The sequence below is a fragment of the Meles meles genome, chromosome 5 (genome assembly GCF_922984935.1).
Source record: "Meles meles chromosome 5, mMelMel3.1 paternal haplotype, whole genome shotgun sequence".
Taxonomy (NCBI): domain Eukaryota; kingdom Metazoa; phylum Chordata; class Mammalia; order Carnivora; family Mustelidae; genus Meles; species Meles meles.
This window is the reverse complement of record NC_060070.1, coordinates 10707803-10724554: the sequence shown is the minus strand read 5'-3', so window position 1 is coordinate 10724554 and position 16752 is coordinate 10707803. Positions and strand designations below refer to the sequence as shown.

The 16752-nt window shown below is 40.5% G+C and overlaps 1 protein-coding gene across 10 annotated transcripts in view; it reads left to right on the top strand.

The window, feature by feature from the left end:
- Positions 1-16752, top strand: part of ARID1B (AT-rich interaction domain 1B) — a 440857-nt gene that overhangs the window by 260742 nt on the left and 163363 nt on the right. For 7 of the 10 annotated variants that reach the window (XM_046004238.1, XM_046004235.1, XM_046004237.1 and 4 more), the window contains one exon: positions 1027-1068. The exons of the other annotated variants lie outside the window; for them this stretch is intronic. In XM_046004238.1, the coding sequence (XP_045860194.1) occupies positions 1027-1068 (42 nt within the window). The remainder of the gene's footprint in view (positions 1-1026; positions 1069-16752) is intronic. 10 annotated transcript variants of the gene reach the window in all.

The following is a 16752-nucleotide window of genomic DNA, read 5'->3' as shown; positions in this document are numbered from 1 at the left end:
GGCGAGTCTGATATTAGTGCCCCGCCCCCTGTCTTCTGCAGACACTTAAAAATATTCATATTCTGTTGCCTTCTTTCCTTGCTCTTTTCCATCATACATTGGTACTTTGTAGTAGTCAACGTTAAAAGCTCTACACACCAGACTGAATAATTATGTTTAAAAAACAGTAATTACCAATACACGTCTTGTTCCATGCAGCTTTTTAAATTCATGTTAATGAGCTCTGTCTTCTCATGCACAAGACTGACAGGCAATTTTGAAGTTTTGCCATCATTTCACAACTTGTTGCTTAGACTCTGCCTGCCTTTTCCTGAGTCCTACTTCCAGGCACTCTTGCTCTGCAACATTCCAGAGTCTCAGGACTACCCACTCGGGCGGGAGCGGGACAAGAAATTACTAGCAGCTTCATAAGCATGATGAAATTGCTTTACGAAGCGTGACTTTCCCCTCACTGTCTATCCGTAAACGATCACAAAGTATATGCAACATCTCTTGATTTAACTGAGAAAGATGATTCTTCTGACTTCTAGATCATTTTGAGGAACTGACACCACCACTTGGACATAATGGCGAACACATTAATTTGATAGGCGCTCGCCCTGTTTTAAATCTGGAACCCAGGGCAATGACCCGTGTTTATCCCCAGTCAACTCTTTTTTTTTTTTTTAATATTTTATTTATTTATTTGACAGAGAGGTCACAAGTAGGCAGAGAGGCAGGCAGAGAGAGGGAGAAACAGGCTCCCCACTGAGCAGAGAGCCCGATGCGGGGCTCGATCCCAGGACCCTGAGATCATGACCTGAGCCGAAGGCAGAGGCTTAAACCGCTGAGCCACCCAGGCACCCCCCCCCCCAGTCAACTCTTGAAGAGAATCCCAGATCTTTCTTTCTTGATAACCTGACGTAAATTGAATACCAGTTTTCTCCAGACTCTTAGTTCCAGGCCCTGCCTGTGCTCTGGCGTCTGCGGCTAGACTCGAAGAACGTTTTTGAGAGTGCCTAAATTATTTTTTCCTTATGATTTCAGGTTGAAGTCTTGACCTCGGAGGATACCGCCTTTGGACTCAAGGTGTGTAGTCTGATGTAGTTTTTTGGGTAGGTTTCATCAGCTCCCCTGAGTGGATGGGAAGCCGCAACAGATAGAACTTGTTTTTATTATCAAATGCAAAGGTTCTAGAAATCTTCCAGAGTTTAAGATGTCCCCTCTGTTGTCATTCAGATTAGACTATGGTAGTATTTCCTTTACCTTCTTTCTCTGTTGTCGGGAATATAAGAAACAGTGCAGGAAATAAGAGTTTCATTTAGTAGTAACTGACCTTTAAGTTTGGATTAGCTGGGGAGCAGGATCTACTCAGTGGCTCCCAGTCTGGGGGGGGCACGGCAGTGCTGCCCTGAATGTTACCGGAGCACTGTTTGGGTTTGCCACTTGACTTTCGTTAATCCATTTACGCGTTATCCCTGCTTCACATATTTTTTGAGCCCCCCTGTTCCAGTCACAACTAAATTAAATCTCCGTTCCCGCCCTTCAGTCGCTCACGATCGGATCCGTTGGGAGGCCGACAAAGAGATCAGTTGTCCTAGTGTCCTTGCCTCCCTGCCAGAGCTATGCGGAGGCTTGTGGGAGTGGGAGGGACCGAGTGGGAAGGCATTCTAGGAGCTTGATCCCTTGAGAGAGTGGATTATATTTAGGCAATCGAGGAGGACAAGAGAAACGGGAACTATTTTCAGGTCAGAGGACAACCGTGAAAAAAGTCAGAGGGAGCTAAAAGTAGTTAAATTTTGCCTGTGTGATAAGATCGGAGGTTGAGGAGGTTAAAGAGTTGAATTTTATCCTGTAGAAAATGTGAAGCTATTAGAAGATTTTAAGCCAAGCAGTGGTTGGATTTGCAACTTAGATGATTTGGGCCACTTTGTGGAGGATGGATTTGCCAGAGACCAAAGAAGGGCAGTTGAATGCATCAGGGGAAGGGCAGTGCAGACCGGAGCTAGCAGAGTGGAAGAGGAAAGAAGTCCTTAGGAAGTGAGTGTTCGGGACCTGGTGGTCCAGGATGAGGAAGAAGTAGGAGCCAAGAATGAGCCAGAGGAGGAGACCGTGGGTCCCACGGAGAAGGAGCACACTGTGGGAGCAGTCACAGATCTTAGAATCACAGTCTTCTGGACCTGTTGGGTTTTTATCGGATTGATTTGCCTTTTGGACACATTTGCTAGTAATTCTTAAACCATGAAAGTAAATTGGTAAGAGGCACTTAACTGGGGAGCCTGACTTCATTTTCACATAGAGGTACAGAAGTACGGTGTAGGGGCCATCCATTACTTTGGAAGTCAGGAGCTGAGAACAGCTGTTGGAAACTTGAGAGCACGCAGTGTGGGTGATGACTCCTCCTGACTCCGCCATGTGCTCCATCTTTGGCATAAAACTAAACATTAGTTGTATTTTTTCCAATTTTTTCTCTTCTTTCCATTCTGGATACTTGGCATTTTATTAGGACAGTTTAATAGTTGTGCTGCAATTAGAGGTGGATGACATTGTCATACCAAAATCAAAGCCGTCCTGACGTTATAAGCTTAGCAAGGTTTATGTCATAAACGAATACAAATTAAAAGTAAAAAGATAAGACTTTATAAATATTGAAATATGTGGTAAGCAAACTCAAGTTTTACCTTAACACATTTCTTCTATTTCTGTATCTGTCAAAAGTGACTAAAGAAAATCCTAGTTAGAAATAGAGGTAATTCAGTAATATTTGCCGTGTTTAACATATCGTCATCGTTGGAATTTTTCATTTTTTATTTAATGCCCAGCATGCATGCAGCATATTCATTGCATATTTAATAAACCTGTAGGGTCAATTCTTGTGAACTCATCTCCATAATCCTTCATACTTACTGAGTCGGCGGCAGTATTACAAAGATTATTGTACCAGCAGCTCTCATGGTCCGCCCCACTGTGTAAAAGGCTTTGCATTTGTTTTATGGCTAAACTAGCAGATTGCTTTTGTAGTCTTCAATTCAATTTGTAGAGACAATAGTTTGAAATTTTTTCCTGATAATTCAGTGATTTTTCAAAGAATCGGGAGTTTTCCACCTTTGTGTATGGTTACCCAGGTGTTGACATTTGTAACTAAAAATGAGAAATTTGAATTTTTGTTACTGCTTCATTATCTGCATGTCAGCAAATACTTTTTAAAAAAAGATTTTATTTAATTATTTGATAGAGAGAAGCACGAGCCTGGTAGGAACCGAGGGAGAAGCAGACTCCCTGCTGAGCAGGGAGCCCAACACGGGGCTCAGTCCCAGATCATGACCTGAGCTAAAGGCAGACGCCTAACCAACTGAGCCACCCAGGCGCCCCAGCAAATACGTTTTTATCTTGTTTCTTAAAAGGTCTGGGTATTCAGTGTTGGTCATGTTTCTGAACACTTACTCATAATTGACACTTTTTTTTTTCCCTGTTTTTATGCCATGGGAAAAAGAACTCAGATACCTGGCTCCTTGGAAATACATTAATGACATCACCTTCACGAATGAGTAGAATGCTGGAGTGTGCATCTGCCCGGTGTGTGTCTCTGATCCTCTCAGTGCTGATCTTTAATGTGCCTTTGCTCTTCCTCTGCCTTTTTTATTTTTTTGGCACTGTTGACTTACTCACCCCTTGGATGCTTCTCCTCCTAAGTCCGCAAGCTTCATATTTACTTAAGATTGAAGCATGAATTCATCAGTCTTGCTGGAAAATAACTTAAATGCATTGGGACCCGGAGATACAAACAGCCTGCTTTTGTGTGTGAGTGTACTGACTGCGAAGCAAGGAAGCGATTTCGCAGGCATTCCAGGTCCTCATGACCGTTCATGCTACTTTGAGATTAATTTTTTTTTCAAGCTAATCTAATGAGAGATCGCTATGCTCTCGTACATTGCAAATCTTAGTTTCTCAAGTCCTGATTCATCATTTTATTGGGCCTTTCTTAGTCAAAAGTAACTTAGAATTTGAAATGCTAATGACAAGACCACAGTACACACTCCAGCTGTTTTCCAGTGGTTCTCATTTTTCCCTCCGAGCTAAAGCGACTTTGATTTTCTGGAGTTTGTTTTCAATACAAGTTTGGAAGGATGCTTAATTAATTTAAAATCATGTACTTTACAAAAATAAGAATTGTAGTGAATAGAGATGTTTCAAAATTTAAAAAAAATGAGTGAACATATTAGCAAAGGAAAGTTCTACAAACTGTACATCACTGATCTTGACTTTCGTTCTCATCAAGACTTAAACATACTAAGAAGTTTGTAATTCTCTAGAATAATAAATTAGGAGTCACAGAGGCAGACAACATGGGTTAGTTGTTTTTACAAGATAAGTATGTCTTCTGTGTCATGAATGCACTAAGTAAAGTTGCTAACGGGAATGAGGTGACAAACCAGCTAAGGAAATATATATAAAATTATGCTATTAAACATAGAAAAGACTAAGAAGTTTGCTCCTTATGAGCTGTACAAAGAGATTTATAGTAGAGAAGTAAAAAAGGGGAAGTGAGTAAAATATTCCTGGGTCATTTAAAAAGAAAGACTAGATAATTATAACTTTTCCATGAATTTCTTAAGAGATCTTACCAAAATCTAAATACATTACTTTCAAATTTCATGATCATGAGTATCTTTTGTTTCTCGTTTATTGTGGATGGCTAAGTCAAGACTCGTAAAGAAGCAAGATTTGTAGTTAACCCACTCCCTGTGAGTTAGGGGCTGTTGTTATTCTCGGTGCTGGGGAAGGAAATAGAATCTGACACAGCTAATGAGTAACAGAAGTGGGATGGGAACCAGGAAGATCAGCCCCAAAGCCTGTTCTCTTTCTTGGATGTCCTAAGAGCCAGTGAGGTCCACACAGCTACCTGCCTCCTCACTTCCCATCTCCGCTCACCTGCCCGCACCTCTGTCCCCATTCTGCCCCTCTTGCCAAGGACCCAGTCCTTCCTTTCGTCTGACTTGCCTCTTTGCAGCCATCTGCCTCAGTTGGCCCCTTCTTCCTTCCCATGCCCTCTTCCCTTGGTTCCCCTGACGGCGCTCTGCTGATCCTCCTGTGAGCACGGCCCCGAGCGACGCCCCTGAGTTCCCAGGCTTCCTTCTCCGCAGCCACCCCGGATCGCGCTCCACCGGGCCTCTGTCCTGGAATCTCCCTCCCTGGTGTGCGTGGTGGCACCTCTACCCCCGGCTCCAGGGCTGCTGCTTGAATGTCTTGCTGAATGAATGAATATGCATAAAACCCAGACAAAGATTTAAAAATACCTCCCTGGTTCAGTACAACATTTTTCCTGGGGTGAATTCTTAGTCCTTACTTGTTTGGGCTGTCATACAGTTTGGTTACCAAAATCATTTTTAAAGACTTTTCCTTTTAAAGGTGGGTGAACGGAAATGTGTATTATATTTCATCAATTGATTTGTTTTCCGGTTCGAGATGGGCATTCGACTTCCACACGTCCAAAAATTACTTTGATACACTATTTTGGCTGGCATGTTCTTTGAAAAAAAAAAAAAGAAAGAAATTCTGCATTTTATGCTCATTTTTATAATTTTTGATAGAAACTCTGACCCAAAAAACGTACATGGGGTGGTCATTTTAAACCGAATGGTAAGAAAAAATCAAGGGTAAGCCTATCTGTTCTAGAAAAGAACGAGAAGAAGAATGATGAAACTGTAGGTCATCACAGGAGCCCACGGGTGACAGAGCCCTCCACTCGTGGGCACCCTTCAGGCTGTTAGTGCTGGATCCCAGCCCCTGCTGGGGGAGCAGAATGCCAGCCTGCCACCACCACTCCCACCTTATAAAGCAAACCCTAAGGAGGGCGTATAAAGCTCAGTAAGGCCTCGTCTCTAAAACCCTATTACGGGACCTACACCTCATTTCGTCTCTCCCTTTCTGCATTTTCCCTCTTTCTTTTCCTGTAACTGCACCGTCCTAGGGTCCTAAAATTTTACTCCTGCTGGGTGTCTTCAGGATCCTCTGGTCTAGCCTTCCTCCATGTTAGAGATGTAGGGAGCTGAAGGCCAAAGGATTCCTTGTTCCCATAGTCAGAGCTTATTACTGGCAAAGGTGGGCATAGAATTAAGGATTTTAGTGATTTCATAATTTTTCCTAATATTTAAATAAAAACATTTAATATTTCCTCTTAATACTTAATATTACTCACCTTTTAATGCTATTTTGGCAAAAATTTTTCATATTTGTTTCAGGCACCTAAAATTTACTTTTAGAGGAAAGTCTAAGTTTAAATTTTCTAAAAATCAGATTTGATTTGATTGATTTTTTTTTTTTTTTAGAGAGAGAAAGAGCATGCTCAGGCATGCACAAGCCAGGGGGCAGGGTGGGAGGAAGGGCAAAGGGAGAAGGAGAGAGAGAATCTTAAGCAGGCCCCATGCCTGAGGTCATGACCTGAGTCAAAATCAAGACGCTTGGTCCAAAATTGGACGCTTAAATGATTGAGCCATCCAGGCACCCCCTAAAAATCAGATTTTTGAAATAAATACTAAATTTGTGTACTCTGATGTATTCCTTTTTTTCCATATATTGATTGATTAAATATCGTAGGGGCTCTAGAATACAGAATGCCAAGGCTAATCCCCAACATAGCCTCATAACTGTATTGACCTTTTAACTTCCTTCTTTCTGAACCTAGTCTTGTACCTTGCCTTCCCTTCATGTACTTTCCCGTCCTCTTGTTGCATTTCATATTCATCCTACCCTCCAGTCTCGGTTCATACTGTCCTCTTCTGATGTCTTCCTTCACTACTGTGGACTTCTGAGCTCTCCAGCTCTGAGCTCACCCGGCGCTGGCCGCCTTCCCCACTCCCTCCATGTCCTGCCCTGCACATGTAGTTTCCTTTCCAGACTTCAGGCCCTTGGCTGCAGGTAAGGCGGGTCAGATGGCAGGATACTCAGCAGTGACCCTTGGACAGTATGGGTTTGAACCGTGCAGATCCACTTAACGCGCAGTCGTTCTTCGTAAACGTGATACAGTACTGTAAATGCATTTCTCTTCCTTACGATTTTCTTGATAGCATTTCTTTTCTCTAGCTTCTTTTATTGGGAGAATACAATCCACGATCCACATAACATACAAAATGCGCGTTCATCAATAGTGTGTTATTGGGAAGGCTTCCAGTCAGCAGCAGGCTACTCAGTAGTTAAGTTTTGGGGAGTCAGAAGTTGCACACAGATTTTCACATGTGCCGTCCTCACCCACATATTCTCCAGCGGTCAGCTGTGCTTGGAATTTCTCTTTGCCAACTTACTTCTGATCTGTATAGGGGAAACAGCGTGGTGTGGCCTGGCCCAGCTCCCATAATGTGGCATTTTTTTTCCAGCAAGATTATAAGCTTAGAGACTTCATTTTGCTCATCTTTTTATATCCGTATTGACTTGCGCTTGGCTCCCAGTACATGAGTGTTGCTGATTATTTAGAGCTCTTTTGATGATTTAACAATTCTGATTGTTAAGAGCAGAAAACCTGTGATGTTAACTCAACATTTTACTATTGCCTTTTTTTCTGTTCAGGGGTTTTTCTCCCCGAGTCTCCCATTATCTCAGTTAATGTATTAGCCTTGGCATTCTGTATTCTAGAGCCCCACTGGAAGGAGATGTATTCATTGTTAACGTGGAAGCTGTCGAGTGGTTCTGGTTGACTGAAAACCAGTTGGTTCCAGTTTATCTCACTATTAATTTAAATTTACCTTTGTTAATCCAAGTTCTGCACTTATGTTCATTGATTTCATTCTGTTTCATTCCACGGCATTTCATTCAAACAAATACTTGTGGAATGTATGTGTTATGTGCAGGGAATGCCATGAGACTAATAAGCCCTTGCTGCCACGGACCTTACGTTCTTGACGCAACTTTTGGAATAATCTTACGCCAGGAAGAAATTCTAGGGATGCAAGTGTATATTCTCCTTTCGGATCTACTTATGTGCTGCTCTGCAGTGTTATCACTTTAACTGACTGTTGTGGATTCCAGGGTGAGGTATAAAACTTATTATAACAAAGGGATTAGTCATTTCTAAAAATAATTTCAAATAAAATAAAAACAAAACTTATTTGTCTTTTTAAAAATAAGGTACTTTTGCTTGTGGAAAATTATATAACTGGGGGAATCATATTGGGCAGTGACTTAAGTTACCTTTGGGTTTATTCCTGGATTCTGACATCTCACCGTCATGAAGATCATCTGTATTTCCCTCCATCATCGAAATGTAAAATGCTATAATGCAATCTGTAACTATTTGTCGTAACTAGTGCAGTGGGTAAGGAGGAATGAAACAAAGCACTGGTAGTTTATCTCCGAATGTGCTCCTTTGGGTAAATAAACCGAAAATGTGACCTTCTAGAAAAGTGGGACAATGTTCACTTGCATCCTTCTTTCTTTTCTTTTTTTCTTTTTTTTTTTTTAAAGATTTTATTTATTTATTTGACAGAGATCACAAGTAGGGAGAGAGGCAGGCAGAGAGAGAGAATGGAAGAAGCAGGCTGCCTGCCAAGCAGAGAGCCCGATGCGGGGCTCGATCCCAGAACCCTGGGATCATGACCTGAGCGAAAGGCAGAGGCTTTAACCCACTGAGCCACCCAGGTGCCCCTCTTCTTTCTTTTCTAACCAGTTCACCTGCCAGGTCCCCAGCTCGATCCATTCTCATTATTTATTTTGGTCATCCAGAGCTGTATTGTCCGGTTTGGTTGTTACTAGCCTTGTGTAGCGATTTAAATTTAAATTAATGAAAACTAAATTTAAAAATTCATTTCTTCAGTTGTACTAGCCACATTTCAATAGCTTTGTGTAGGTCGGAGCTGGTCTAGAAAAGAAAACTTCCAAGTATTCATAAGAACAAGACATAGCACATTTTACAATCAGAATAGCCATTATTTAATTGATAAACCCCCAAGGAGTAGAGCAGATAAGTAGAGAACAGAAGGAATTTGCTGCTGTAGTAAGGTAAATTATATATGTTATAATAATAACAACCACCACCCCATCACCATGCCAGCATGTCCCACTGGAATTTCACAAAAAGCTTTTAAACATAGTTATGAAATAAGGCATTCTTTTGGTGACTCCTATAATGGGCCATTCATTGATATGCTTGGGATTATATTGGGAACACTAATACAGTATTCTAAGGGGCCTGAGTGGCTCAGTCTGTTAAGCATCTGCCTTTGGCTCCGGTCATGATCTCAGGGTCCTGGGATCAAGCCCCACCCGAGTTGGGCTGTCTACTCAGCGGGGAGTCGGCTTCTTCCTCTCACTCTCCTCCTTTGTGCTCGTTCTCATAAATAAATAAATAAATAAATAAATAAATAAATAAATAAATAAATAAAATCTTTTAAAAAAAAACAGTATTCTAGATCTAGAAGGTTTAGCTTCGCATCATGAGAGATTATAGTCTGTTAAAAGGTCCTTCCTTTTGTTAATGTCACCACCTGAAAGTGTACATTAATCTTGGGTTTAAAAACACATATCTTTTTTCCTTATAAATCTCCAGTAACTCAGGTTCTTCTCAGTTGTTTGCATTTTCTGAACAGTGTGCGTTTTCTATTGAATTTATAAGCGGCTAACATACTAAGTGGTTGTGAATAAAGCTTACGTGAAAATACATTTAAGGTAACAGAGTCATTGAAATGAAACGAGCACATATTTACTTTTCAAAGTTTAAATCTTACTCAGAATACTTTTCAAAATATAAGAAATTTAGTTTGGTATTTAAAATTTTTTATTTATTGAAAATCTACTAGAAATGTTTAAAGAAGTAGAGGACAAGTTTCCTCTTTACTGCTTCAGTCTTTGACTCTAAATTAAAATTAGAGAATATATATTGGTGAAGCAAGACAATTTCCTGTATCTCCGTGAAAGAAAGACTGGAGAAGGAAAAGAAAATCCATACCAATTCTCAAGTCGTGATTTGGGAATCCATGTTGAGTTGCTCCCTTCTTTTGTTAGAGAATCTCCCAGCCTCTCCTTCTGCCATCTGCTGGTGGTTCATACACTTGCATGTTTGATTTTAAAACAAATCTGCTTTATTCTTATTTAGGAAAGATTTGGGGGAAAATGTTCCATTTATATTCACCTCTACTATTTTGGTGCAGTTTTGCTTGTCATGTTTAATTATCTTTTTAAGGACCGTTTTAGCTTCGTTTTCAACTCTGCCTTTAGAGGAATACATGAATATAAAATTTAGAAAAGACGAAAGACTATGAAGGCCAGAGCGTGTGCCATTAAGAGACAGCAGGCACAGACTTTCTGGCTAAAGGTCTTGAGTGCCGGAAAGAGTTGCATGAGAGTTGTTGAGGTCTTCCCCAATTTCTGAGTTTGGATGAAATATGGAATAGCATTTCTGTCCTGCTCTTTTGTAATTAAGACTCCTTAACTGGAAGTGAGCAGACCTGTATTTTATGCTAAGTCCTGGTAACACGTTGGAAACTTGATGACTTGATAAGGTTCTTTTTTGTCCTAAAACGCTACAGTTCTTGTAGTCATTAAGTCAAACCTTCAGTTCTGTCCTCATTTGTTGCTCTTCTGATTTTTTCCCCTCTACTGTTTATAGCCTAAGCCATTCTCATCATCTTGGGAAAAACATAGGTATCTTTTGTCTACAAACAAATCCTTCTATGAAATAAAGTAAAAATTTTTTAAGGAAAACAGGGTATAGGAATTTTATTTCCTGCCACATGTAATCTCCTTTCCTAATCTTCAGCGCTACCTTGACTAATTTAGAAACTTCGATTCATAGGTCAATTATTTGTTCATCATTTTCTCAAAGAGGAAATTCAGTAACCCAGGATATTAATCTCATTTTTTTCATAATGAATATGGCTGAGGGATGTAAAGTGACATATTTTAGGCCCTGTTTAGTGGCAAAGTAGAACAAAAATCCAGGTTTCTGCCTTCCAGACCAGTGCCCTTTACGCAGAATCACAGCAGTATTTGGGATTAGTCTTCCCAGTAATGGAGCTGTATCTGAGATTGAACGTTACGGGATCGTCATTTTTACAGCCCAGAAAGAGTCTGATGTTAGCGATTTCATATGGTTCAATTCAGTGAATTAGGGCTCTCTTATATCCTTTTACATCTGTATTCAACAGTGAAAACACTATTTTTCTTTAAAAAACTGTTTATCCTGATTGGAATGTGTATGTGCACACTGTTTGAAGTATTAGGTGATCACGAGATGTTTGCAGAGTTTAATCGGCATCAAAGTACCCAGTAAGCTACGTAACTCAATAAGGAGTGTGTGAATTTTCCATACGATGCTTTGACATTATATAAAAAATAAACTATTTTATCATGAGCAAGTGTGTCTTAGTATGGTAAGAGTTCCGTATCTCCTAGACCAAATACTCATGTGGTCAGGTGATGGTAGAGGGCAGACTGGTAAGAAGCTTTCCTGATTGCATGGCATGGGTCGCTAGATCTAGTAAGTGCCTTTGTGCAGAAATGTTTACTCTAACGGTGGTGAATATAGGAAAATGAGTGAAGGGGAGCTTAATGCAGTACAATTCATGCCTGCTTTTGTCAGACTTACATTGTTTTGTTGTTGGTTTTTTTTCTTTTTTTTTTAAAGGATGTTAGAAATTAAACATGGCCCCGGGTACTGTGGATTTGAGAAGTGACCTGTTTAAGGCAGGAGTTACCCTTGAAAGAAAGCTTATTTACTTGTATATTCTGGAGTTTGATTGACTTCCATTTTTCTCCAGGGACATTATTTTGGCACTGTTTTTTTGAGAACTTAATTCTCTAGTAATAATAAAAATGCATATATTCTCCTTGTCCCCGCCCTCAAACACCTGTTCATTTGAGATGTGCACAGATAATTAGAGGCATGTTTCTGGGCTTGCCTATAAAATTCCTTAGCATAGAGTTACTGTGACGATATTAATAATCATCAAGCTGCTTAAGATTTTGTTGGGAGGAAGCAAAGAAATTATTCGAGGGGAGATGAGGGATGATTTTGATTGTGTGTGTTTTAGGTTCTCTCCGATGCCAAATTTTAAAGCCAGTTTTGTTTCTTCAGATGGTGAAAACCCTCCTCCTCCCCTCTTCCTGCCTTAAATCTGGCTTTTACCCAAGCCATGTCAATTTTTGCAAGTCAGTCGAGAATGTCAAAGTGACTGGTGTTGAAAGAGCCAATATGTTGGAAGATGCTTAAAGCCAAGTAGAACATTTATGTGAATTAAAGAATATATTAGGAGATGATTTTCAGAAATCAGATTTGGAGGAAAAAAAAAACCTGTTGAATTAATACTTGCATACCAGATGTACCACTGATAAATGCGTGTAACAGATACTCCCCAAAAAGCACTAACATTACCATTTTACAACTGAAGTAATGTATCCTGTGGGTACATTTGCAAAGATATGCCAACAAAAATACATGCAGGGTTCTTGAAGTAATAATGCAAATAAAACATTTCGTATTATAATTTTAAAATAACAGGATTGGAAAGCAAGAAAAAGTCTGGGAGACTATTTGTTGTGTCTAAATTCTGCTTGTACTCTGGTCTTTGACAGTTGGCTTTTTGATACTGGATAATTGTTTAGTGTCTGAATCGTCTGACAGCATAGAGGTTGAAAATCTCCTAAGTTCTGAATAATAAAAGTAATTAATAGATCTTGTTTGTTTCATAGAAAGAAGGGCTGATTTTCATACTTTCCTGAATCCTGTTTGTGTCCTGGCTACTGTGGTGTCCTGTCACTAAGCAGAGGGTTTTGCCACGTCTGATCTTTTCGTTTGTGCACAGCCCAAGCCTCCATGCAGCGTGCGTCCCTGTGCGTCGAGTCCCCGAGACTGGCTGTTGGTCCTCGCTGCTCACGTTGTCCAGGGAGTCTGCGCCCCTGCTGACGCTGGCCTCTGGCTGGGTGGGGCGGGCACCTTCTCTCCAGGGCTGAGCCCACCTCAGGGGCAGGTTTCCCTTGGTCTTAGATAGGCAGGTGAAAAGCATGCGAGGAAGGGAAAAGAAGTACAGGGAACCATAGGACTCCTGCTCTCTGTGATTGAGACAGAGCAAACGAAATCCTGCAGAAAATTTCAGTTTCTTCCAGCCAGGCACGGCACTTTCAAGCAGTTAATTGGCTGCTTCCTAAGGAGCCACGTACGTTTTTATAAGAAATTCCTCTTAAACCTCCCTCCACTCTTCCTCAAATTAAATTTTCATTTCAGAATGACTTTTTTTTTTGTATCTCATTGAGGGGGAGAGAAGGTGAAGAATGGAGTAGCAAATGAATACATATTATTTAAAATGAGAATTAGATCTAGGCCTAGACTGGATATTGCATATTAAATATCATGGTAAAATTAATAAACTTATAAAAGTATTCTAAAAATATTCACGGTTTCTTGAACATTTCTCAGAACTTAAAAACATATTTATTATATCTTAAATTTGTAATTCTAAATTTCTCACATTATGGTCTTATTATTGTCTCATTTAATTTTTTAGTCCCTTATAAACAAGTAAACTTATTTTCCTCAATCATCTTAATGTGTTAAATTATATTTAATACTGTCATAAGTTTTAGAAAATTGTGATGTGCTATTGTAGTATAAGAATAACAATACATATTCAATTACAGTTATTTCTTGTAATGCATGAGTAATTTAAAAAGAAGCTGGGAAATCCTGATTTTTAAGATACAGAGGCTAGGGGGCGCCTGGGTGTCTCAGTTGGTTGAGCATCTGACTGACTTGATTTTGGCTGAGGTCATGATCTCAGGGTCCTAGGATCAAGCCCCCATCAGGCTCCTTGCTGAGCGGAGAGTCTGCTTGTCTCCCTCTCCCTCCACTCCTCCCCCTGTTCCCGAGCTCTTTCTTTCTCTGAAATAAATAAATCATCATTAAAACAAAAGATTCAGAAGACACTTTCACCATGTAGACACCTGAAAGGCTTCAGTTTGATAGTAAATAAGTAATCTTTATAAACAAGTTAATATTTTGTTTTACCTTATTGTGAGCTCCAAATAGAACTTCTAATGACATCATATTCCCGGCAGGACTTTGTTTTCTGATTGACAGAAATTTTCCTTCTGTGCTATTTAATAGTATGTGCAAACATCTAGAATCACAAGTATTAAAAAGCACACGGCACGCGCGAGCTGTAAATAGTTCCCGCCTGCGTGCACGTATGTACACGTTCTTTCCTTTTACATGGGACCTATGGAGAGGCTGACCTCCCGAAAGGCTAAGTTGGAAAGGGGAGGAAATGGAGATCTGCCAGGCTTGTTGGCTGGAGTCATGGACAAGAGCAAGGCCTGTCTGAACTGCCACTCAGTTTTTATTCTGCGAGTTTGCAGGGTTGGTGATTAGAGTGGCTTTCGCCCAATTATGCTGTGATTATTCTGCTGCACTGTAATTGACTGGGGAGATATGCTAATACCTGTCATTTGGGATGATAAAAGATGAGCGGGGGACGCAATGCATTATTTAGCTGGCTGTGTGATAGATGAGGGATGCGCAGAGTGCTTTAATTGCTGAGAAGAGAGGTTAAGCTGAACGAACGGATGAATTAGAAATGAGTTTTTTTATGGCTTGTGGAAAAGTGAAATAAAGGAAAATGTGCTTCAGACTAAAGGAGCAGATAGAAATGAGCACAACGAAACTAGATCCAGGCGGCTTGCTTTATCAACTTAAATATTAACAGAAAATGCAGCTTGGAATTCAGTAAATAATAATCGGAAGGAGCGTATACAATAGATCCTCCTATTAAGCAAAAAAAGAATTGTAAAGGAATTGTTTTCTCTTTGAGACGACAATATTTATGATTTGTAACCTCTCGGATTCCTGCTGTGTTTTAGGTTATACGGAACCATAACGTGCAACGATTCTGAATTTCATGCCTCGTACCTTTTTGAATGTTAGCTTAGAGGTATCTACATTCCTTGCGCCTGTGTGCCTTTCAGTCAATGCAGGCAGCCAGAGGAAGTCAAGAAAAAAAATGAATATTCATAACAGGAGGAGAATGTAATAATATAATTAGCGAGCGAGTGCACAACTGCTCTTGGAGGGCCAGGATCCGAGGCAGTCAGTCCTCAGATGGCAGGACAGTCCTCATGTGCTGCACATTGACGTATTGGTCTTTTTATGGAAAAAATGAAGGGAAGAGTAGTCTTTTCCCTTTCACATGGTTGCCTTTTGTCACACCCATATATGATCTTGTGTCTGTATTTCTCAGAAGTACTTCAGAATAGTCTGTCGTAATCTGCATGGTTACTTATGTGATTTGGTGGGAGTATTTGGCTTTATTTTGGTTTTGTGCATTTAACAGGTAATGATTTTGACTACGTCGCCAGAATGGCCTGGCGCACGCCGTGCGCTTCCCAGCGCGTCATACTTTACTGGATAACGATGTAGGAAAGTGTTGTCCCCAACTGTGCTGTTTTGTCTTGTAGATGAAGCAGTGGAAATCCAGGTTGAATAGCAGAAATTGTATTTTTGTCAAATGAAGAAAATGACCCTCCTATATTGTTGAATTATCTCCAGACAGTCCGACGTCCCCGAGCCTGTATGACTCGTCTAGTATAGCAGAATTTATCAGGGAATGGCTTTCCACCGGGTTATTGAATGGTAATGGATCTGTCTAGAACAAAGCGTGCCTATTGGAATGGATGTCAACTGTAGACAGATGCTACACTCTGCTACTCACAGTTTTGTTGGAGCTGATCGCTTCCCCCAATATAATTGGCACCTCGTCCGCACGTTCCTTCTGAAACAAAGTGCAGATTCCGTATGAGTGTTTTTAATCACAGTCTTTCTCGGAATTCTGAAGTAGACTCTTACAGCTCCCTGACTCTCTCAGATAGATAGGATCTTCAAAGGATGCTTCTATAGCCATCCTGGAAGGCAAAGTAGGAGTTACAAAGGAAAAGACGTAGTTAGTCTCAAAGAACTTAAAATGAGATGGACAAAGTCAGGACAAACACGATGACTGGTTAGCAGGCAACAACAGTACTTAACCTAGTGGTACTGAACAGTACCAGAGTTTTACAAACGTCCATTACACCGATTTAAAACACCCCGTTTTGGTTCATACCACATTAAGCAAACCCCACAATGAAAGATAGCAGTAGCCCCACAGAGACGTGGTGGTGTCTTGATTTTTTTCTCATCAGTGGTATAGAAAGAGTAAGTAAACAACCCGATTCCATTTTGTACGTCTTTTTTCTTAGTACTAGAAGCTTACTGTTTTTCCTGCCTTTCAGGCAGTTAGTCAGTCCTGAGACATTTTGCCTAGATCTTGGCTGTAAGTCTCGTCCCTTGAATGTAAAAATGATTCTTTCTTCGAGGTCCTTCAGTTTGAAAGGTTTGCTTTGTTTAATATGATCTGAAAGAAAATCATGTGTGTGGCTTTTTGTTGTTTCCTTGACATAATGTGTCTCACTGTCGGTTTGGTTTATGACAGAATGAAGTTGCTCTTCTGTAAGCCCGAGGCCTGGGCACTGTGATGTCACCATTCCTTACCTTGGATTAAGTTCTTCCCCTTGGAAATTGCCTTGTCTTAAAAATACAAGGCCGCGCAGAACAAACTTTTTTTTTTAAAGATTTTATTTATTTATTTGACAGAGAGACACACAATGAGAGAGAGAAAACACAAGCAGGGGGAGTGGGAGAGGGAGAAGCAGGCTTCTTGCCAAGCAGGGAGCCCGATGCGGGGCTCGATCCCAGGACCCTGTGATCATGACCTGAGCGGAAGGCAGACACTTAATGACTGAGCAACCCAGGTTCCCCTA